The following is an 18,438-nucleotide window of genomic DNA, read 5'->3' on the forward strand; positions in this document are numbered from 1 at the left end:
AATATAATAAGTACCCAACCGTTATGCTTAACAGTATATCTTTTTAATTGATAACAATACTGGAACTATTTAATTGCATTTTAGGTAACAACAACAATACTTTATTCAGTGATTGGTTAACAACAACAATACTTTACTCAGTGATTGGATAACAACAAAAATACTTTATTCAGTGATTGGATAACAACAAAAATACTTTATTCAGTGATTGGATAACAACAAAATACTTTATTCAGTGATTGGATACAACAGTAATACTTTATTCAGTGATTGGATAACAACAACAATATTTTATTCAGTTACTTGATAACAATAACAATGCTTTATTCAAGCTTAATGCACTTTGACAGCTTTAACAACCGGGTGGGTGTAGGGAGCGTACACGTGGGCAGCTGGGATCACGTGTTTTACCACGGGATGCTTGTAAACGACAGGAGCGGGAGCGGGATTGGCATTGACGGTAACGTCGGCGGTGTTCTTGCTGTCGGTGCCGGGCTCGTTGGTGTCGACCTGGGCACGAAAACCGCCGGCATCAGCGGTGTATGTCACCTTTCGCCAGATGCCGTTGGCATCAGCGTAGCCGTAGCTTCCAGAGACAGCTCCGCTGGCGTCACCACTCTCCTGGCGACTCAGTTGAGTTCCAAACTCGTCAGCAGTCTGGAAACCAAAGTCAAATGGCTCGGGAGCAGCCTAGAACGAGAGCGGAAACAGAACTGTATTAATAAGGAGGTCAACTATGAAAGTCAAACGAATAATTAACATATACAGTAGAACCCAGCTGTATTTCAAATCAAATTGTATGAATTTATCTCTAATTCAACGCGGTTATAATTAATCCCCAAGTAGTATTCAACTATAACTTGTACATGAGTTTGAACGTCTTCTAAAATTTCAACCTGAGGAAGGTTTTGAATTTTAGTATAACTTTGCATTTTGTGCTATATTCACAAAACTTCAACCATTCAGTTCTTGAGGGATATTGAATCTTTGTACCAAATACGACCAAGCTGAGGTAAATAATTTTGATTTATCCTGTTTACAGACACATTAGTAGAAACAATACCATTGAATGTTTGTGAAACATGGGTCCGGGGATAGCTAATCAAAGAGAGGAGTGTAGTCAGCAGTACTCGCCGCTTTTGCGGTTAGTCTTAACCAAACAACTCTATTTTCCGCCACAGTTACAAAACCTTCACAGCGGAAAAAGGAAAGCGAATTTATTATGTGGCATATCGGACCTCAAATCTTCGACCTTCACATGCGCAGTCCAGTACGATAATGATTAGCCTGAGCCTCTCCTATACGTTTGCTATCTTGTATGTATGTATGTACATATATTCAACTTTTATGGCTAATATCATGTTAAAAAACTTTTATGGTGATCAAAAATTAAGAGCTTCATTAGGTATCAACTGTTTGACTAATTTAGTTCATCTTTCTTAATTCTATGTAATCATAACACATATGGAAACATTGTTCACTTTTGTCATTGTTGCTATGATACGTATAGAAGTATTTTTCACTTTTGTCATTGTTGCTATGATACGTATAGAAGTATTTTCACTTTTATCATTGTTGCTATGATCCGTATAGAAGTATTTTTATTTTTATCATTGTTACTATGATACATATAGAAGTACTGTTCACTTTTATCATTAGTGCTATGATACATATAGAAGTATTTTTTACTTTTATCATTGTTGCTATGATACGTATAGAAGTACTGTTCACTTTTATCATTGTTGCTATGATACATATAGAAGTATTTTTCACTTTTGTCATTGTTGCTATGATACGTATAGAAGTATTTTTCACTTTTATCATTAGTGCTATGATACATATAGAAGTATTTTTTACTTTTATCATTGTTGCTATGATACATATAGAAGTATTTTTCACTTTTATCATTGTTGCTATGATACGTATAGAAGCACTATTCAGTTTTTATCATTGTTGCTATAGTGCATATAGAAGCATTGCTTATTTCTATAACTTTTGTGAAGTTTGAGAGATAATACAAACAAAATAGTTTCTCAGGTCCAGTATCGGGATATCAACAGGAACTACAGCACTGAAGTGGGTGAGTAGTTGTGGATTTTTAGAATAGAATATAGCGTGAATTATTATGCACAGGTTAATAAATAATTGGTAACTGTCGAGAATTATTTGTTAAAAATAATCTGTAATAAACTCGTACAGTGCTGATATTAAAAACGGGAGATACAGCTAAGTAATATCGAAAAGGAAGGGAGGCTTTTCGCCTCAAAAAATAACAACAACAATTTATTGAATTAAATCTTAGTAACAATATAATATAACACCTGGAAAAAGTCTATATGGTTGGTAAAACTGTATCCTAGTTTTAGAGGTGTTTAAAGAAGTAAAACCCACATAGCAGTGGGGATACAACGTTTACAAACTGGAACAAAACAAAAAATCAATGAACAAAGTAAAATCTGATAAAACGTGGGAGGTACTGGGCTTGACATCTGCTCTCTCAGAATTAACAATAAATCTTTCTTTTTTCTCTAAGTTTTAAATGTCTAAGTGAGTTTATAAAACTAGGTTGGAACAAATCTTAACAACATTCTTAGTTTTCAAATCCGGACGGATTAAACACACATTTATTCTACCTCTTCATTATAACTCAAACTACGAGTTCCAGACTTTTTTACAGAGGGTATTTTTATCAAAATCTTTTACTCTTTTATGCCAAGTTCGGTTTGATATTATCTTAGATTACTACTTACGTCATATGCGTCGGGATGGTAAGCGTATGGAGCAAAAACTTTGCCACCAAACACACCGGCTACAGCAATAAGAAAAATCACAGCCTACAAGAGATAAACGAAAATTCATGCTTAGTTAGGCCTACAGTCTCTAAAATTCAAGTGCTAGAAACGTATCTTAAATGATCTAGTGTTCGATTCTAAAACTTATTCTTAACACAGAAAAAAAATCAACGACAAAAAAAAACAGTCGTATGATAAAGTGTTATATGTATCTATATGATAAAGTGTAAAATGTATCTATATGATAAAGTATAAATGTATCTATACCCTGAATTATCCGGGAAGTAATGTGTTACTTGGTCTAATTTTATGAACAAATTTGATCAGAAATTTTATAAACATTATTATTTGTTGAAAAGAATTTCATGTTATCAACTCTAAATTACAACTAACAAAACGCCATAAGTCATCACACTTCCGAAAATAATATGATGAACAAGACATATACTTTAGCAGTGTTTACCAAGTCTCATTGCGAACTTTTACCTTCAACATGGTGGTTAAAATTTCTTAGAACAATTCTTCGAGTAGCGTTTCTCTTCTGTTACAATTCCTTCTTTTTATATACATGTCCAAAAGAGGGCGATGTTGTTTTTGACAAACTCCAATAAAATAGCAGAGAGTAAAAACAAAATAGAAATAGAACAAAGTGTCCAAAACTGTAAGACAACAGGGCAGGGTTATTGAAGTGACCCTAAAAATTAACTTGTATTAGCTATAGGGCTTGTTACACCCTTGGTTATAGAAACTAGGGCTGGAACAGCAAAATAGGAATAAAAGATATTAATTATTCTATGAAATTTAAACTCTCTTTATTAAATTGTGACGTTTTCTAATTCTTCATTGGCGTTTTGTTTCTTTCTAATGGATAAACTTTCATTTTCAATAATTTTGAAACATATTTTTCAGAAGTAGAAGGTATAGTTCGGCCTACTCACTATGTAAATAGTGCAGCACTCCCTGCCCTCTGGCGTCAAAAGTATAAAAAAATTATCCACATCATTTGGGACTAGATTTTAATCAGCACTACTCTACATTGAGTCTTTATCACCCTGATTTTTAATTTTTACTGAAAGAATAAAGTAAATATAGAACAAATCAAAATTTGTGTTCGATTAGATCTTAAATGTTATGAAAATATAAAAAGGTCGATTAAATTCCAAGGTTTATACCGAAACTACCGAATATATTGGAAATTTGTGAATGTCTTTTAATATTATTCATATATCTGACACACTAAAAATTGCAACTACAGTTGAATAAATAACGATCACAGGTGGCTATTCAAGTTGACACTGGAATCTTATTTGTTTATCATATCATGTCATTAAAAATCGTATTTTAAACTGTATGATGTCAGAGCTATTCACTAAATGCTAACACTAGAGCAAAATGTTCGTATTACATCACGTGGTGCGCATCGCAGCTGCTGTTTATCATGTTCTATCTTGTTTGGAGTCTGTTCTGGAAATACTTTGTTGTTTTTTTTAAATTTCCACAAAGCTACACAAGGTCTATCTACGCTAACTGTCCCTACTTTAGCAGTGTAAGATTAGAGGGAAGGAAACTAGTTATTACCACCCACCGCCAACTCTTGGACTTCTTTTTTAACAACTAATAGTGGGATTGACTGTCATGTTATAACGCACCCACGTCTTAAAGGGTAAACTCGTTTGGTGTGACAGAGATTCGAACACTCTATCCTAGGATTACTAATCGAGCTCCTAACCACTTGGCCATGCTGGGTCTGATACCTTGTTGTTAAGCCTATCTGTGTCTCTCACGGGTATCGTATCCAAACCCAATTTTTCAGTTATAAGCCTTTAGATATATGACTGAGCCACTGGTTTGGAGGTGGAGTACTTGATTTGCCTTCCATCCATACCACCAAGTTCTCAAGACAAAATAAAACTTACTACGTTTCAAGGTAGGCCCGACATGGCCAAGTGGTTAAGACACTCGACTCGTAATCCAAGGGTTGCGGGTTTGAATCTCCTTCACACTAAGCATGCTTGCCCTTTCAGTCGTAAGGGCATTATAATGTGGCTATCAATCCCACTATTTGTTGGTAAAAGAGTAGCCCTAAATTTGGCGGTGGGTGGTGATGATTAGCTGCCTTCCCTCTAGTCTTACACTACTAAATTAGGGATGGCTAGCGCAGACAGCCTTCGAGTAGCTTTGCACGAAATTTAAAAAACCAAAACAAACAAACGTTTCAAGGTCACTTTACAGCTCCACCTGTGATCATGTTTTTCCACTACCGTGTTATGCATATGCCTCTATACCAGGGTGGGTAACTCCATGGCCAGTGGCCAGCTCGAGTTTAGAATCAAATTTTTCCATCATTTATTTTTATATTGCAAATTTGGTAATCAGCAACTGCACTGCCTCGCGTTATCGATAATGTCGCGCGCTTCATCACTGCTACAGACTCCGCCCATTTTGTAACGTCAATTTGGTTCAGATATTTGTTATCGAGTGTGCGTTGTTTTGCATGCGCTTGCAAATATATTGTTATTGTGATTGTGGAACTTTCAAGTGTTTAAATATATTTTATTTTTAATCCCATAATATGGATAAGTGGATAATTCATAAACGAAAGAATCTAGATGATGGTGAACACTTAGAAAATAAAAACAATTTAACTGATTCTGGTATAACTGTCGAAAAGAGAAGGGCGCGTGACTGGGAAAATATGAAACGAGAATTTAATGAAAGTTGGGTTGAAATTTTAATGATTGAAGTAAATAATAAACCAGTGTGTCTTTTGTATAACAAAGTGTTTAGGAATAATAAAGTATACAACCTTAAGCAATACTTAAACAGTTTTTACAACGATTTTGATGTAAATTTTCCAATTGATAACAAAAATTGTATGAATGAAATTAACTATCTGAAAGCACAACTTCATGAACAAAATGGAGGCCCAAAAAGGTTTTTATCATAGATAGAACTAGTTATGTAAGCTTGCTATAAAGTAGCTTGAATTTTAGCTCAAAAAAAGAAATTATTTTCTGATGCTGAAATGATAAAATAAATGTTGATTGTGGTCATTAAAACTCTGTTGGAGAATTATGATTCAAAAATAAAAGATAATATTCTTCAAAAGGTAAATAATTTGCAATTAAGTCAAAGAACAATTGTCCACAGAATGTTACAGTTAGCGAAAGACATAGAAAATCAGTTGCTTGAGCAACTAAAAGATTGTTTGTATTTTTCTTTAGCACTTGATGAGTCAACAGATGTTAGTGACACTGTGCAGTTGATATTTTGGGTTTGATATGTAACTTCAGATCTTCAAGTGAGAGAAGAAATGTTTGGTCTTTGAAGATTACGAGATCGAACATGTGGAAAAAAACATCTTTAAAAATTTCATGAAATGTCAAAAATTCAATCTAGATTTAAAAAACAACAACTGGTTTCTGTCACAACAGACGGTGCTCCTGTCATTACTGGGGAGAAATTATGATTTGTTTCTCTTTTGAAGTAGCATTTAATTGAAAATAATGTGAAGTCCACGCTGCCATCTTTCCATCGCATTTTGCATCAGGAAAATTTATGTGCTCAGATGTCTAAAATGATGAACCGAAAAATTTGATGGACATTGTTGTAAAAATTGTGAATTATATTAGAAGTGGAAGCTCTCTCATCTATCGACAGTTTGTTGAGTCTTTGAAGAAAAGCAGTGACTGTACTTTTGATTTTCTCATTAATTTTGTAAATGTAAGATGGTTAAGTAGAGGAAAAGTCTTGGAACGATTTACTTCCTTATTTCCTCAAAAAAAGTAAGATTGAACATTTCCCTAGAACTGAAACTTTGTCATGGTGGTGTGATTTGAACTTTCTGTGCGACATGATGGCTCACTTGAATAATTTAAATGCGAAGCTTCAGAGAAGAGGTAAAATGGTAAGCGAGCAATCACAGTCTATTTATGAATTTCAATTAAAGCTAAACCTTCTTGTGAAACAATTACAAAAGTATAATTTGACACATTTTGCAAAGTTGAATAGTTTTTAGAAAATGATAAGGACTATGATTTCTCTGATGCTAAAGATGATCTCTATGTAAACTGGATCAAAAATCTATGTCAAAAATTTGAAATTGATATTTGAATTTTTGTATGATTCTTTTCAGTTTGTCTTAGAAGACTTCAGTAAGGAAGTTACATCTTTTTGTCTTTGAATAAGTGAGGATTTGAAGACGAGATGCTTACCCTACAGAAAGTAAACAAAATGTTCTATCAGAGAGATGTGGCTTACTATTCTGATTAATGAGAATTTTTCTAAATTTAAAGATAGCAATTTAAAATTTATTTTCCTTGTTTGGATTCACATAGGTGTGTGAGTCAGCATTTTTTACGCTATAGTTTCTCAAATCTAGATACAGATCTCGGCTTACTGATATACATCTAGAGGCAGAGTTAAGATGTTCATTGAGCACAGATATTAAGTCAAATTTCGCGAAACATGTTGATAAAAATCACCACCAACTGTCATATTGAAGACAAGTTGAAATGCAGTTATTTTGATTAAACTAAAATCTTTCAATTTTTTTTAATAGTGTGATCAACGTTATTTTCATTAGCCACAATTGTAGCCACTCTGAAAAATAAATTGTCCATCCCTGATCTATACCAACTAACAACGCTATAGGTTCCACGGCACTCCCAACACCTAAACGAAACGTATTTTGTAGGAACCCTGACAACTGTTACAACTATTTGGACAAAAAAGGATTTTTAGAAAAATTTGCAAAGAAATTTCTTGTTTCTCCTTTTTATCATTTATTTTTTCATTAGTTCCTGTCTTTTTCCAGCAGATATCCAAGTTATGATAAAGTAAGTGGAAGTAACAACGGAACGGACTGCACGTTCAAGGAGGATCCAGCCCAGGATTTTATCACTTAGTCAACATCAATTGTTTATTATTGAATTTCGCACAAAGCTACTCGAGGGCTATCTATGCTAGCCGTTCCTAATTTAGCAGTGTAAGACTAGAGGGAAGGCAACTAGTCATCACCACTCACCGCCAACTCTTGGGCTACTCTTTTACCAACGAATAGTGGGATTGATCGTCACGTTATAACGCCCCCACGGCTGAAAGGGCGAGCATGTTTGGCGCAACGGGGAGGCGAACCCGCGACCCTCAGATTACGAATCGCACGCCTTAACACGCTTGGCCATGCCGGGCCTAGTCAACATCGAACCAAAATGCCATACTGTTTGAAAGTCTATCTTTGGGTGTATCAAAAAATGATAAAGTTAGTTCAACCTGTTCTAATGTATAGAAACTATAAAGGGTAAACCGACTTATTCGACCAACAATCTAAAATAATTTTAACGTTATTCTGGGACTGTCAGGTTAACACGACGTACGTTATTTTGTATGTTTATGTTTATTACTTAAAACGCAGGACATGTTTTGTCAAATGCTTCAGAAGAGGTCATTCGCATAAATCATTGCATGCTTAAAGAATTAAATTACATACTTTACTGTTCTGACACATTGACATGAGCAACTATATGTTAGACACTCATTTCATATAGAAAAACACATGGTAATATAAATACAGTTATGCTCTTCAAAAAAAAAAAACGCAAAATATGATACAAATTGTTAACAAGTTTATTTCGGGTAGTTCTGTATGACATGTGTGAAACTTTGGACATTCACTGCTGAGCATCCAAAGTCTGCAAAGGCGAAGTCCACGCTCACCAGGTGAAGTTTAACGTCACTCAACGTTAATAACGAGTATGCCCCCCGTGAGCATCAATAACTGCTTGGCATCTCCTGCCCATGGAAGCGATGAGATGACGAATCACATCCTGTGAAATGGCTGTCCACTCAGCCTGCAAAACTGCTGCAAGCTGAGGTAGAGTCTGCGGTTGAGGTTGTCGCCCTCGCAGACATCCGTCTAACTCGTCCCAAAGATGTTCGATGGGGTTTAAATCTGGTGATCTGGAGGGCCATGGAAGAACGTTGATGTTGTGATGTCTCAAGAAGACAGTGGTGAGTCGAGCTGTGTGAGGACGGGCGTTGTCATGTTGAAAAACGTCGTTGACGTTTACCATGATGGGTTGCACATGGGGCCTAAGAATCTCGTCGACGTATGGTTGAGCCGTAAGATTCCCTCGAATGTGCAAAAGGTCTGTTCTGGCATTGTAGGCGATGGCAGCCCACATCAATGCCACCACCATATCTGTCAACATCCTGCACACAGTTTGCTGCAAAACGTTCACCTCGGCGACGGTAAACATGGGTCCTTCCATCCTGTCTACGAAGCATAAAACGTGATTCATTGCTGAACCAAACATGCCTCCATCGTCGATGAGGCCATACCAGATGTGCCCGAGTCCACTGCAGCCGTGCTTGACGATGTTGCTGGGTGAGGATGACGCCTCTGAATGGACGTCGAGGTCGGATTCCTGCATCTCGTAGACGGTTGCGTACGGTCTGATCGGAAATCCTACGCAGCTCTGGTATGGTTGAGGCAGTAGACGTCGCAGTGGTGGTCCTATCCCGAAGGTGACGTAACCGGATGTAGCGATCTTGTGCGGGCGTGGTCACACGAGGTCTGCCAGATCGTGAACGGTCACGAGTTGATCCATGTTGTTGGTGACAATTTTATAGCCTTGTGATGGTGCTTGGGTGGACATTCACAGCTCTGGCAACATCTGATTGAGATTCGCCTGCTTCTAAGCGACCAATGGCGTTGTTGCGTTGTGCTTCAGTCAGTCTTGGCGTAACTGTATTGCGTGTCGGTGGCTTAACACTGAGCTATGAAAACCGAGAACCCGTCACTTTTATAGGGATTTTGCACATGTTGCACTTGCAGAACATGCAGATCTCTCAAACAAATTTATTGGACACGCATGCGTTTTAGCGAAAAATCCGATGTTTTCCTCCGTTTTCAAAGTGCACAACTTTTATTGTCATTTTGGTCTGACAATCAGTGCCTTAACACGTGTAACATCACATACTCTGAGCTTGTAACGTTATTACATATATTTCTCTTTAAAATAAAAAAAATATCCCTTTTGCGTTTCTTGTTTTGAAGAGTATATGTTATAAACTCCATAAAACAAAACATTAGACAGGAGATTGAAGAAGTATAATCCACGACTAATTTTGTAGCTTCTTACTGTATAAAAGTAGTCTATGTTGAGAAGACATACATAACTGTTTGAGTAAATTAAAGTAGTATAGAACGAAATTACATGGAAAATATCCTATGAGTGTTTGAGTAGATTGAAGTAGTATAGAACGTAATTACATTTGAAAGATTCTATGACTGTTTGAGTAGATTAAAATAGTATAGAACGTAATTACATGGAAAAGATCCTATGAGTGTTTGAGTAGATTGAAGTAGTATAGAACGTAATTACATTTGAAAGATTCTATGACTGTTTGAGTAGATTAAAATAGTATAGAACGTAATTACATGGAAAAGATCCTATGAGTGTTTGAGTAGATTAAAGTATAGAACGTAATTACATTTGAAAGGTCCAATGGCTGTTTGTGTAGATTAAAGTAGTGTAGACGTAATTACATTTGAAATATTCTATGACTGTTTGAGTAGATTAAAGTAGTATAGAACGTAAGTACATGGAAAAAATCCTATGACTGAGTAGATTAAAGTAGTATAGAACGTGATTACATGGAAAAGATCTTGGAAACGAGGGATGGTATAAGCGAGGACATAAAATGTTGAAAATGCTGATTTTAGTTCACAATTTTAGTGTCTTGTAAAACAAATACCATATATCACGTCTTCTAGTGATATTCTTGCTAGTAGGGATAGTTTACATGTTCTAGTGATATTGTTGCTGGTAGGGATAGTTTACATGTTCTAGTGATATTGTTGCTACTAGGGATAGTTTACATGTTCTAGTGATATTGTTGCTAGTAGGGATAGTTTACATGTTCTAGTGATATTGTTGCTATCAGGATCACTCCACGTGTTCTAGTGATATTGTTGCTATCAGGATCACTCCACGTGTTCTGGTGATATTGTTACTACCAGAGTAAGTCGATGTTTCATATAATGTTGTTTTTACTATAGAACGTCTGCTATCAAAACTAGGAGAGTTAAAACGACCAGTAAACTATGAAATGTCTCCTTGGATGATTGTTACATGAAGAATTAGCTGTGTACAACGGAAGTGAAGTTATTGCTTGTTTTAGAATCGTTATTAATGGTTTTTGTTGTTATGAATTAACAATGCTGAATAACTAAGTGTATAAATATATACTTACGTTTCTTTAGGCTTAGACCAATATGCAGATCGTTTGTTTACGCGATTCGGGCGAAATTTTCCACAGGCTATCCGCGCGAGCCATCTCTAACTCTGAAGGGAAGGCATTTCGTAAACACCTCTTACCGCCAACTCTCGACCTACTCTTTACTAACGAATAGGTGTATGGACCGTTACATTATAATATCTTCGAAGTTGTAATGGCAAACATGTTCTGTTGTGAGATACGAACCCGCGGCCAACAGGTGATAATGGTTTAGTAGACTATAAATCTAATTGAGGCTTGACTTGAATCTTAATTATCAATTAATAGTTTCCAAATAATCTAAAACGATTTTTAAATTTAGCTTTGCACACGTGCAGTGTTATTCTAAAAAAAAAAATATCTAATTAAAATGTTCGTGAAAGAGAATAGTCGGTATTGCACGTAACTTAATATTTTAAATATCTGAAGATCTATTGGCTTCCTACTGGTGTATTTAAAATATTTCTCGAAGAACCATGCTATTGTACTACGGATTACATTAAGATAAGTATTTCTTTAAAACGGGATTTTACCACATTCATATTTTAATTATTTTTTCTTTTATTTGAGATAGTACTTGAACAACGTGTAGGTACAGTTGAAATTCGAAATGTAACATGTTAAAGTTGTAAGTCACTATGTTATAACTAATTAGTATTGAGTGTGTTTAGTATGTACTTTTCACTCGAATACACCACTTTTTCAGACTACTTACGAAGGATAAACTCTGTTAAACGCAAACAACATAGCGTAATTAATTATTATCAGCACGTGTCTCTAAACCTGTTCAGTGCTGTTCATTTATATCTTTTAAATACAAGCCTGAGGATAATTAACTTTATTTCTAGTTGATGTCGTGTGCCTTAACGTTGTTTCAACGTGACTAACTGCATGTTTAACTAGGCCTAATGATGGTTCCTAAAAGGCTACTTCTCAGGACGTGGTGATCACCCAATTTTAAGACCTTTAATTCTAACTCCGTTCTCAGTCATTGAGAATGAATAAAAAAGAAACGTGCTCTAACACTCACATAGTTTTTCTAAACAACAAGTTTATTTCAACAAATATACACACCCATGCAAATGCGTGACAATTTGTGTTTGAAGGTTATTTTTTCAAAATTATTTTCAAATAAATATCGAAATAATTCTATAAAGCACAAAGTAGAAAGCGTATCTAACATGCTGTGTCAGTAACAATAAAATCAAACTATTTTACTCTAAAATTTGGGGAATTATTTTGCAAGTTTTTTTTTTTTTTTTGAACAGCACTAATTCTTTTCAGCATAGCCTTCACCTTCTTATTTTCTTCCAAATGCGCATGCTCACCAAGCTACTGTTATATTAATCTTCTTTTTTTTCAGCAAATTTAATACGCTTTGACGTGCTTGACAAGGATGGGGTGGTATGGAGCGTACACATGGGCAGCAGGGATCACGTGTTTTACCACGGGATGCTTGTAAACAACGGGTGCGGGAGCGGGATTAGCATTGACGGTAACGTCGGCGGGATTCTTGCTGTCGGTGCCGGGCTCGTTGGTGTCGACCTGGGCACGGAAACCGCCAGCATCAGCGTTGTAAGTCACCTTTCGCCAGATGCCGTTGGCGTCGGCGTAGCCATAGCTTCCAGAGACAGCTCCGCTGGCGTCACCACTCTCCTGGCGGCTCAGTTGAGTTCCAAATTCGTCAGTGGTCTGGAAACCAAAGTCAAACGGTTCGGGTGCAGCCTAGAACGAGAGTTGAAACATAACTGTATTAAAAATTGTTTTACTTGATTGGTTAACTCTTCCACTTGTTAATTATTAGCACTATTTGATTGTTAACTATTTCACATGATCATTATTGTCACTATTTGATTAGTTAACTCTTCCACCTGTTCATTTTTAGCACCATTTGATTGTTAACCGTTTCACTCATTCATTACTGGTACTATTTGATTTTTAACTATTTCATTTATTCATTGTTAGCACTATTTGATTGTTAACCGTTTTACTCATTCATTATTGGCATTATTTGATTTTTAACTGTTTCACTTGTTCATTACTGGTACTATTTGATTTTTAACTATTTCATTTATTCATTATCGGCACTCTTTCATTGTTAACCATTTCACTTGTTCGACAATGGTAATATTTGATTTTATTAGATTAAATGTTTTTTTTCAATATCAAGCACGTTTCGATGTTGGATGTTGCTAAAATTAAACTGACCTCATAATAGAAGTAAGTGTTGTTGCTAAATTTCAAAGGTTTGTTATACTTACGTAGGGGTCGGGGTGAGAGTATACAACTGGGTGGTAGGCGAGAAGTTTACCACCTAAAGCTCCGGCTACCACAGCTAGAAAAACAATTGCCTGTAATAGAAAATCTTATTTTATATCGAGTGAAAAAATCTACTAACTAAGATAATGAAGAGAACTGTTTTTCTCCCATGTCCACAAGAATTGTGTGTGTTTACTTATAGCAAAGCCACATCCGGCTATCTGCTGAGCCCACCGAAGGGAATCGAACCCCTAATTTTAGCGTTGTAAATCCGTAGACTTACCGCTCTACTAGCGGGGGCATCCGCAAGAAACTGCAAGTTCGTTGATAATACTGTTTTAACACATTCAAATATGAAACATTATTTAAAATATTTTCGATATATTCTGACAGGTATTCTATAAAGATCCTTAGTTTATAAGAAATTATAGCATTACAGTGATAATAATTGATAAATGAAAGTATTCATGGCCTAATTTCTAAAATGAAACACAAAATCTAAGTACGATAAATCCTGCTTTCAGTTTTATACAGACTTACAATGAGTTATACTGTAACTAAATAAAAAGCATTTGTACTATAGGTTAAGAGAAGAGAACGTCTGAACCGAATTCAGAGCGGCTCCGCCGCGGCGCCTCACCTTCAGCATTTTGAACACTGTATTTGAATGAATACCCTGAGAAGAAATCACTTCTTTCTGCTCCAGATTGCTGATTTCGCTGTTTCGATCGTCCTTTTATATACCTTAAGACCTAAAGAGGTCAACTTGTTATCAACAAATGAAGAGGAAAGAAGCAAAGGAAAAAAACAAACAAATCAGTTAAATCGATAACATGACATGAATTTCATCAACTACAACAGAGAACTTTATAGCAACTTTCACTAATGACCCCAAAATACATTCGCTTATTTTGTATTCCAAACAGCCAAGAAGACTGGACACGCCCTATCTTACACTATGACTTGAACTCTGTGGCTTAGCAGTGAGATTGAAAGATTATAACGCGGAAATCCGGGGTTCGATTGTTTAACAACAGAAAACTTTGTTTCATGTTTCAAGTTAAGTAGAATAATTCTATACAAACTTGAAAGGTACATACGTCCTCTGTTTATCTGCAGCTGTCTAAGATTCAAACGAATCAAAATGGCTACACAGCCCCCTAAAGGGGGAAGACTGAAGCAAATATCAAACCTGTAATCTCAATGCTACAAGTCCAGAGCTTTATAACCGCCAGACCAAGTTTTTGGCTAAAGAAAATACGTAGAAAAGACAGAGCCGAGAAACTACAGAGTAAATAATTTCATAAATAAGTCCACAAATAAATAATAGCTCATTAACTCACAACGCTTAAATTTCAGTCAAAGAGTTTTCTTTAAATGATTTACACTATGTTGTCGACATTACCAGTAAAAATAATATACAAGGGGAATTATTAAATGTTGTTTTGTATACTTAACATGAGTATCTCTACTCTTTTAAGCAATGATATTCATGTGACACACGCTTAATGTGAAGGTATTAAGCACAGAGAAATATAATTTCAAACCAATGTGAACTGTGTTATCAAATTTAAAATAAAAAAAAATAGAGAGACAAACCAATGTGAACTGTTCAATCAAATTTAAAATAAAAATACAGAGATAAACCAATGTGAACTGTTCTATCAAATTTTAAATAAAGAAAACTAGAGAGACAAACCAATGTGAACTGTTCTATCAAATTTAAAATAAAGAAAACTAGAGAGACAAACCAATGTGAACTGTTCTATCAAATTTAAAATAAAGAAAAATAGAGAGATAAATCAATGTGAACTTCTGAAAAGACGTAGTAAAAAGAAAAAGAAACTCCTCTGAAACTTAATTTGTAATTCTTAATTCTTCCTGGTAGAAACTTCTGGAAAGACGTAGTAAAGAGAACAAGGAACTTCTCTGAAATTTAATTTGTAATTCTTAATTCTTCCTGGTAGAAACTTCTGGAAAGACGTAGTAAAGAGGACAAGAAACTCCTCTGAAGCTTAATTTGTAATTCTTAATTCTACCTGGTAGAAACTTCTGGAAAGACGTAGTAAAGAGAACAAGGAACTTCTCTGAAACTTAATTTGTAATTCTTAATTCTACCTGGTAGAAACTATTGGAAAGACGTAGTAAAGAGAATAAGGAACTTCTCTGAAACTTAATTTGTAATTCTTAATTCTACCTGGTAGAAACTTCTGGAAAGACGTAGTAAAGAGAACAAGGAACTCCTCTGAAACTTAATTTGTAATTCTTAATTCTTCCTGGCAGAAACTTCTGGAAAGACATAGTAAAGAGAACAAGGAACTTCTCTGAAACTTAATTTGTAATTCTTAATTCTTCCTGGTAGAGACTTCTGAAAATATGATGTTACACTATCAAGATAATGAAAGGTCGTGCTGTGAGATTTAGTGCCTGATGGACACTTTACAGCAACAAAGGTTATCTTAATCCATGATAATTGTTTTTTCCTTTATAGAGTAACAAAGCTTCATAGCAGTAAATGTTATATTAGTCAAAAGGGAGTTCTTTCTTTTACAAAGACCAACAGAGGTTCATCAGGAAACATTACTGCTACGAAAGTTATCTTAATAAATAAAAAGCTATTTGTTTTCCGATAATAAACATTTTCAATGCTGTCTTATTTTATGGGAAGATGTTTATTCTCTAAAAAACAATTCAGAAATCATTTCATAAAACGTCAAATCTTGTTACAAGAGTAAATTTCAGTTATGAAAATAATTTTAAATAGTAATAAACTCTCGTATTTGGATTCAAATCACAGCATAAATACATTTTTCATCAAAAGCACTGAAATGAAGTTTGTATGGTTTGGTTCTTTAAATTCAGTTAGAAAATTTCTCCACAATTCCACAACTAAAGTATTTTGAATTAGAAGTTTCTTTGGTTTTAGTTGTCTTTAATTTTACACTTGAAATAAATTTATTCACTAAAATAATCAGGAGTTCATAAACTTCGTGTCCATAAAAATACATTGATATATTAGAAAATTCGATTACTTTTTCCTATGTTACTTAGATTGAAAAGTATACATTACCAATATTAAATAATTGTTTATTTAAGGACATCTTATTGGTGAATCAGCGGTAAGTATATTTGCTTCGATTTGGGGTTCGATTTCCCGCTGAGGAGAGAGCGCAGTTAGGCTTATTTTGTAGTTTTCACTAAACAGTAACAACAACTTTAAGAAGAAAGATCACCTATGGTCTTGGAATACTATACTATAAGATTCGATTCCCCGTAGTGGACACAGCATAAAGCCCAGTGAGGCTTTGTTCTAAACACAAACACAGTTCAGAAAAGAAATTCGATTGTGTGGTGTCTTAATGGTTTTAGATAAACATTTGTCTGTTTTTCTGTTTCTTGTTTTTCACTGAAGATTAACGTGATAGAGAGCTAGTTGTTTATTTTTATTGTTGTTTTTCACAAAAGATTAACGTAATAGAGAGCGAGTTGTTTATTTTATTCTTGTTTTCACTGGAGATTAACGTGATAGAGAGCTAGTTGATATCTTTATTGTTGTTTTTCACTAGAGATTAAACTGATAGAGAGCTAGTTGATATCTTTATTGTTGTTTTTCACTGGAGATTAACGTAATAAAGAGCTAGTTGTTTATTTTTATAGTTGTTTTTCACTGAAGATCAACGTGATAGAGAGCTAGTTGTTTATTTTTATTGTTGTTTTTTACTGAAGATCAACATGATAGAGAGCTACTTGATATTTTTATTGTTGTTTTTCACTGAAGATCAACCTGACAGAGAGCTACTTGATATATTTATTGTTGTTTTTCACTGGAGATTAACGTGATAGAAAGCTAGTTGTTTATTTTTATTGTTGTTTTTCACTGAAGATAAACGTGATAGAGAGCTACTTGATATTTTTATTGTTGTTTTTCACTGAACATAAACGTGATAGAGAGCTAGTTGTTTATTTTTATTGCTGTTTTTCACTGAAGATCAACGTGATTAAGAGCTAGTTGTTTATTTTTATTGTTCACTGGAGATCAACGTGATAGAGAGCTAATTCTTTATTTTTATTGTTATTGTTCAGTGGAGATCAACGTGATAGAGAGCTAATTGTTTATTTTTATTGTTATTTTTCACTGAAGATCAACGTGATAGAGAGCTAATTATTTATTTTTATTGCTCTTTTTTACTGAAGATCAACGTAATAGAGAGCTAGTTGTTTATTTTTATTGTTGTTTTTCACTGAAGATCAACGTGATAAAGAGCTAGTTGTTCATTTTTATTGTTCACTGGAGATCAACATGATAGAGAGCTAATTGTTTATTTTTATTGCTCTTTTTTACTGAAGATAAACGTAATAGAGAGCTAATTGTTTATTTTTATTGCTCTTTTTTACTGAAGATCAACGTAATAGAGAGCTAGTTGTTTATTTTTTGTTGTTTTCACTGAAGATCAACGTGATAAAGAGCTAGTTCTTCATTTTTATTGTTCACTGGAGATCAACATGATAGAGAGCTAATTGTTTATTTTTATTGTTATTTTTCACTGAAGATCAACGTGACAGAGAGCTAATTATTTATTTTTATTGCTCTTTTTTACTGAAGATCAACTTAAAATAGAGAGCTAGCTGTTTATTCTTATTGTTGTTTTTCACTGAAGACCAACGTGATAGAGAGCTACTTGATATTTTTATTGTTGTTTTTCACTGAAGATCAACGTGACAGAGAGCTAGTTGTTTATTTTTATTGTTCACTGGAGATCAACGTGATAGAGAGCTAGTTGTTTATTTTTATTGTTGTTTTTTACTGAAGATCAACGTGATAGAGAGATACTTGATATTTGTATTGTTGTTTTTCACTGGAGATTAACGTAATACAGAGCAAGTTGTTTATTTTTATTGTTGTTTTTCACTGAAGATAAACGTGATAGAGAGCTAGTTGTTAATTTTTATTGCTGTTTTTCACTGAAGATCAACGTGACACAGAACCAGTTGTTTATTTTTATTTTTCACTGAAGATCAACGTGATAGAGAGCTAATTGTTTATCTTTATTGCTCTTTTTTACTGAAGATCAACGTAATAGAAAGCTAATTGTTTATTTTTATTGCT

At 34.5% G+C, this 18,438-nt stretch overlaps 2 protein-coding genes across 2 annotated transcripts; both read right to left on the reverse strand.

The window, feature by feature from the left end:
- Nucleotides 1–232: 232 nt before the first annotated feature.
- On the reverse strand, nucleotides 233–3,392 carry LOC143258233 (cuticle protein 10.9-like). The gene is made up of 3 exons (XM_076517219.1): nucleotides 3,279–3,392; nucleotides 2,751–2,834; nucleotides 233–690 (listed from the first exon to the last, which is right to left on the reverse strand). The coding sequence occupies exons 1-3, from the start codon at nucleotides 3,285–3,287 to the stop codon at nucleotides 334–336; spliced, it is 450 nt and encodes a 149-aa protein (XP_076373334.1). The 5' UTR covers nucleotides 3,288–3,392; the 3' UTR covers nucleotides 233–333.
- An 8,711-nt stretch (nucleotides 3,393–12,103) lies between these two features.
- LOC143257205 (cuticle protein 10.9-like) lies at nucleotides 12,104–14,126 on the reverse strand. Its single transcript, XM_076515585.1, has 3 exons — nucleotides 13,972–14,126; nucleotides 13,334–13,423; nucleotides 12,104–12,797 (listed from the first exon to the last, which is right to left on the reverse strand). Exons 1-3 carry the CDS (start codon nucleotides 13,978–13,980, stop codon nucleotides 12,441–12,443), a joined length of 456 nt encoding a protein of 151 aa, XP_076371700.1. The 5' UTR covers nucleotides 13,981–14,126; the 3' UTR covers nucleotides 12,104–12,440.
- Between the last annotated feature and the right edge of the window lie 4,312 nt (nucleotides 14,127–18,438).

Source organism: Tachypleus tridentatus, chromosome 7 (assembly GCF_004210375.1).
Source record: "Tachypleus tridentatus isolate NWPU-2018 chromosome 7, ASM421037v1, whole genome shotgun sequence".
NCBI lineage: Eukaryota > Metazoa > Arthropoda > Merostomata > Xiphosura > Limulidae > Tachypleus > Tachypleus tridentatus.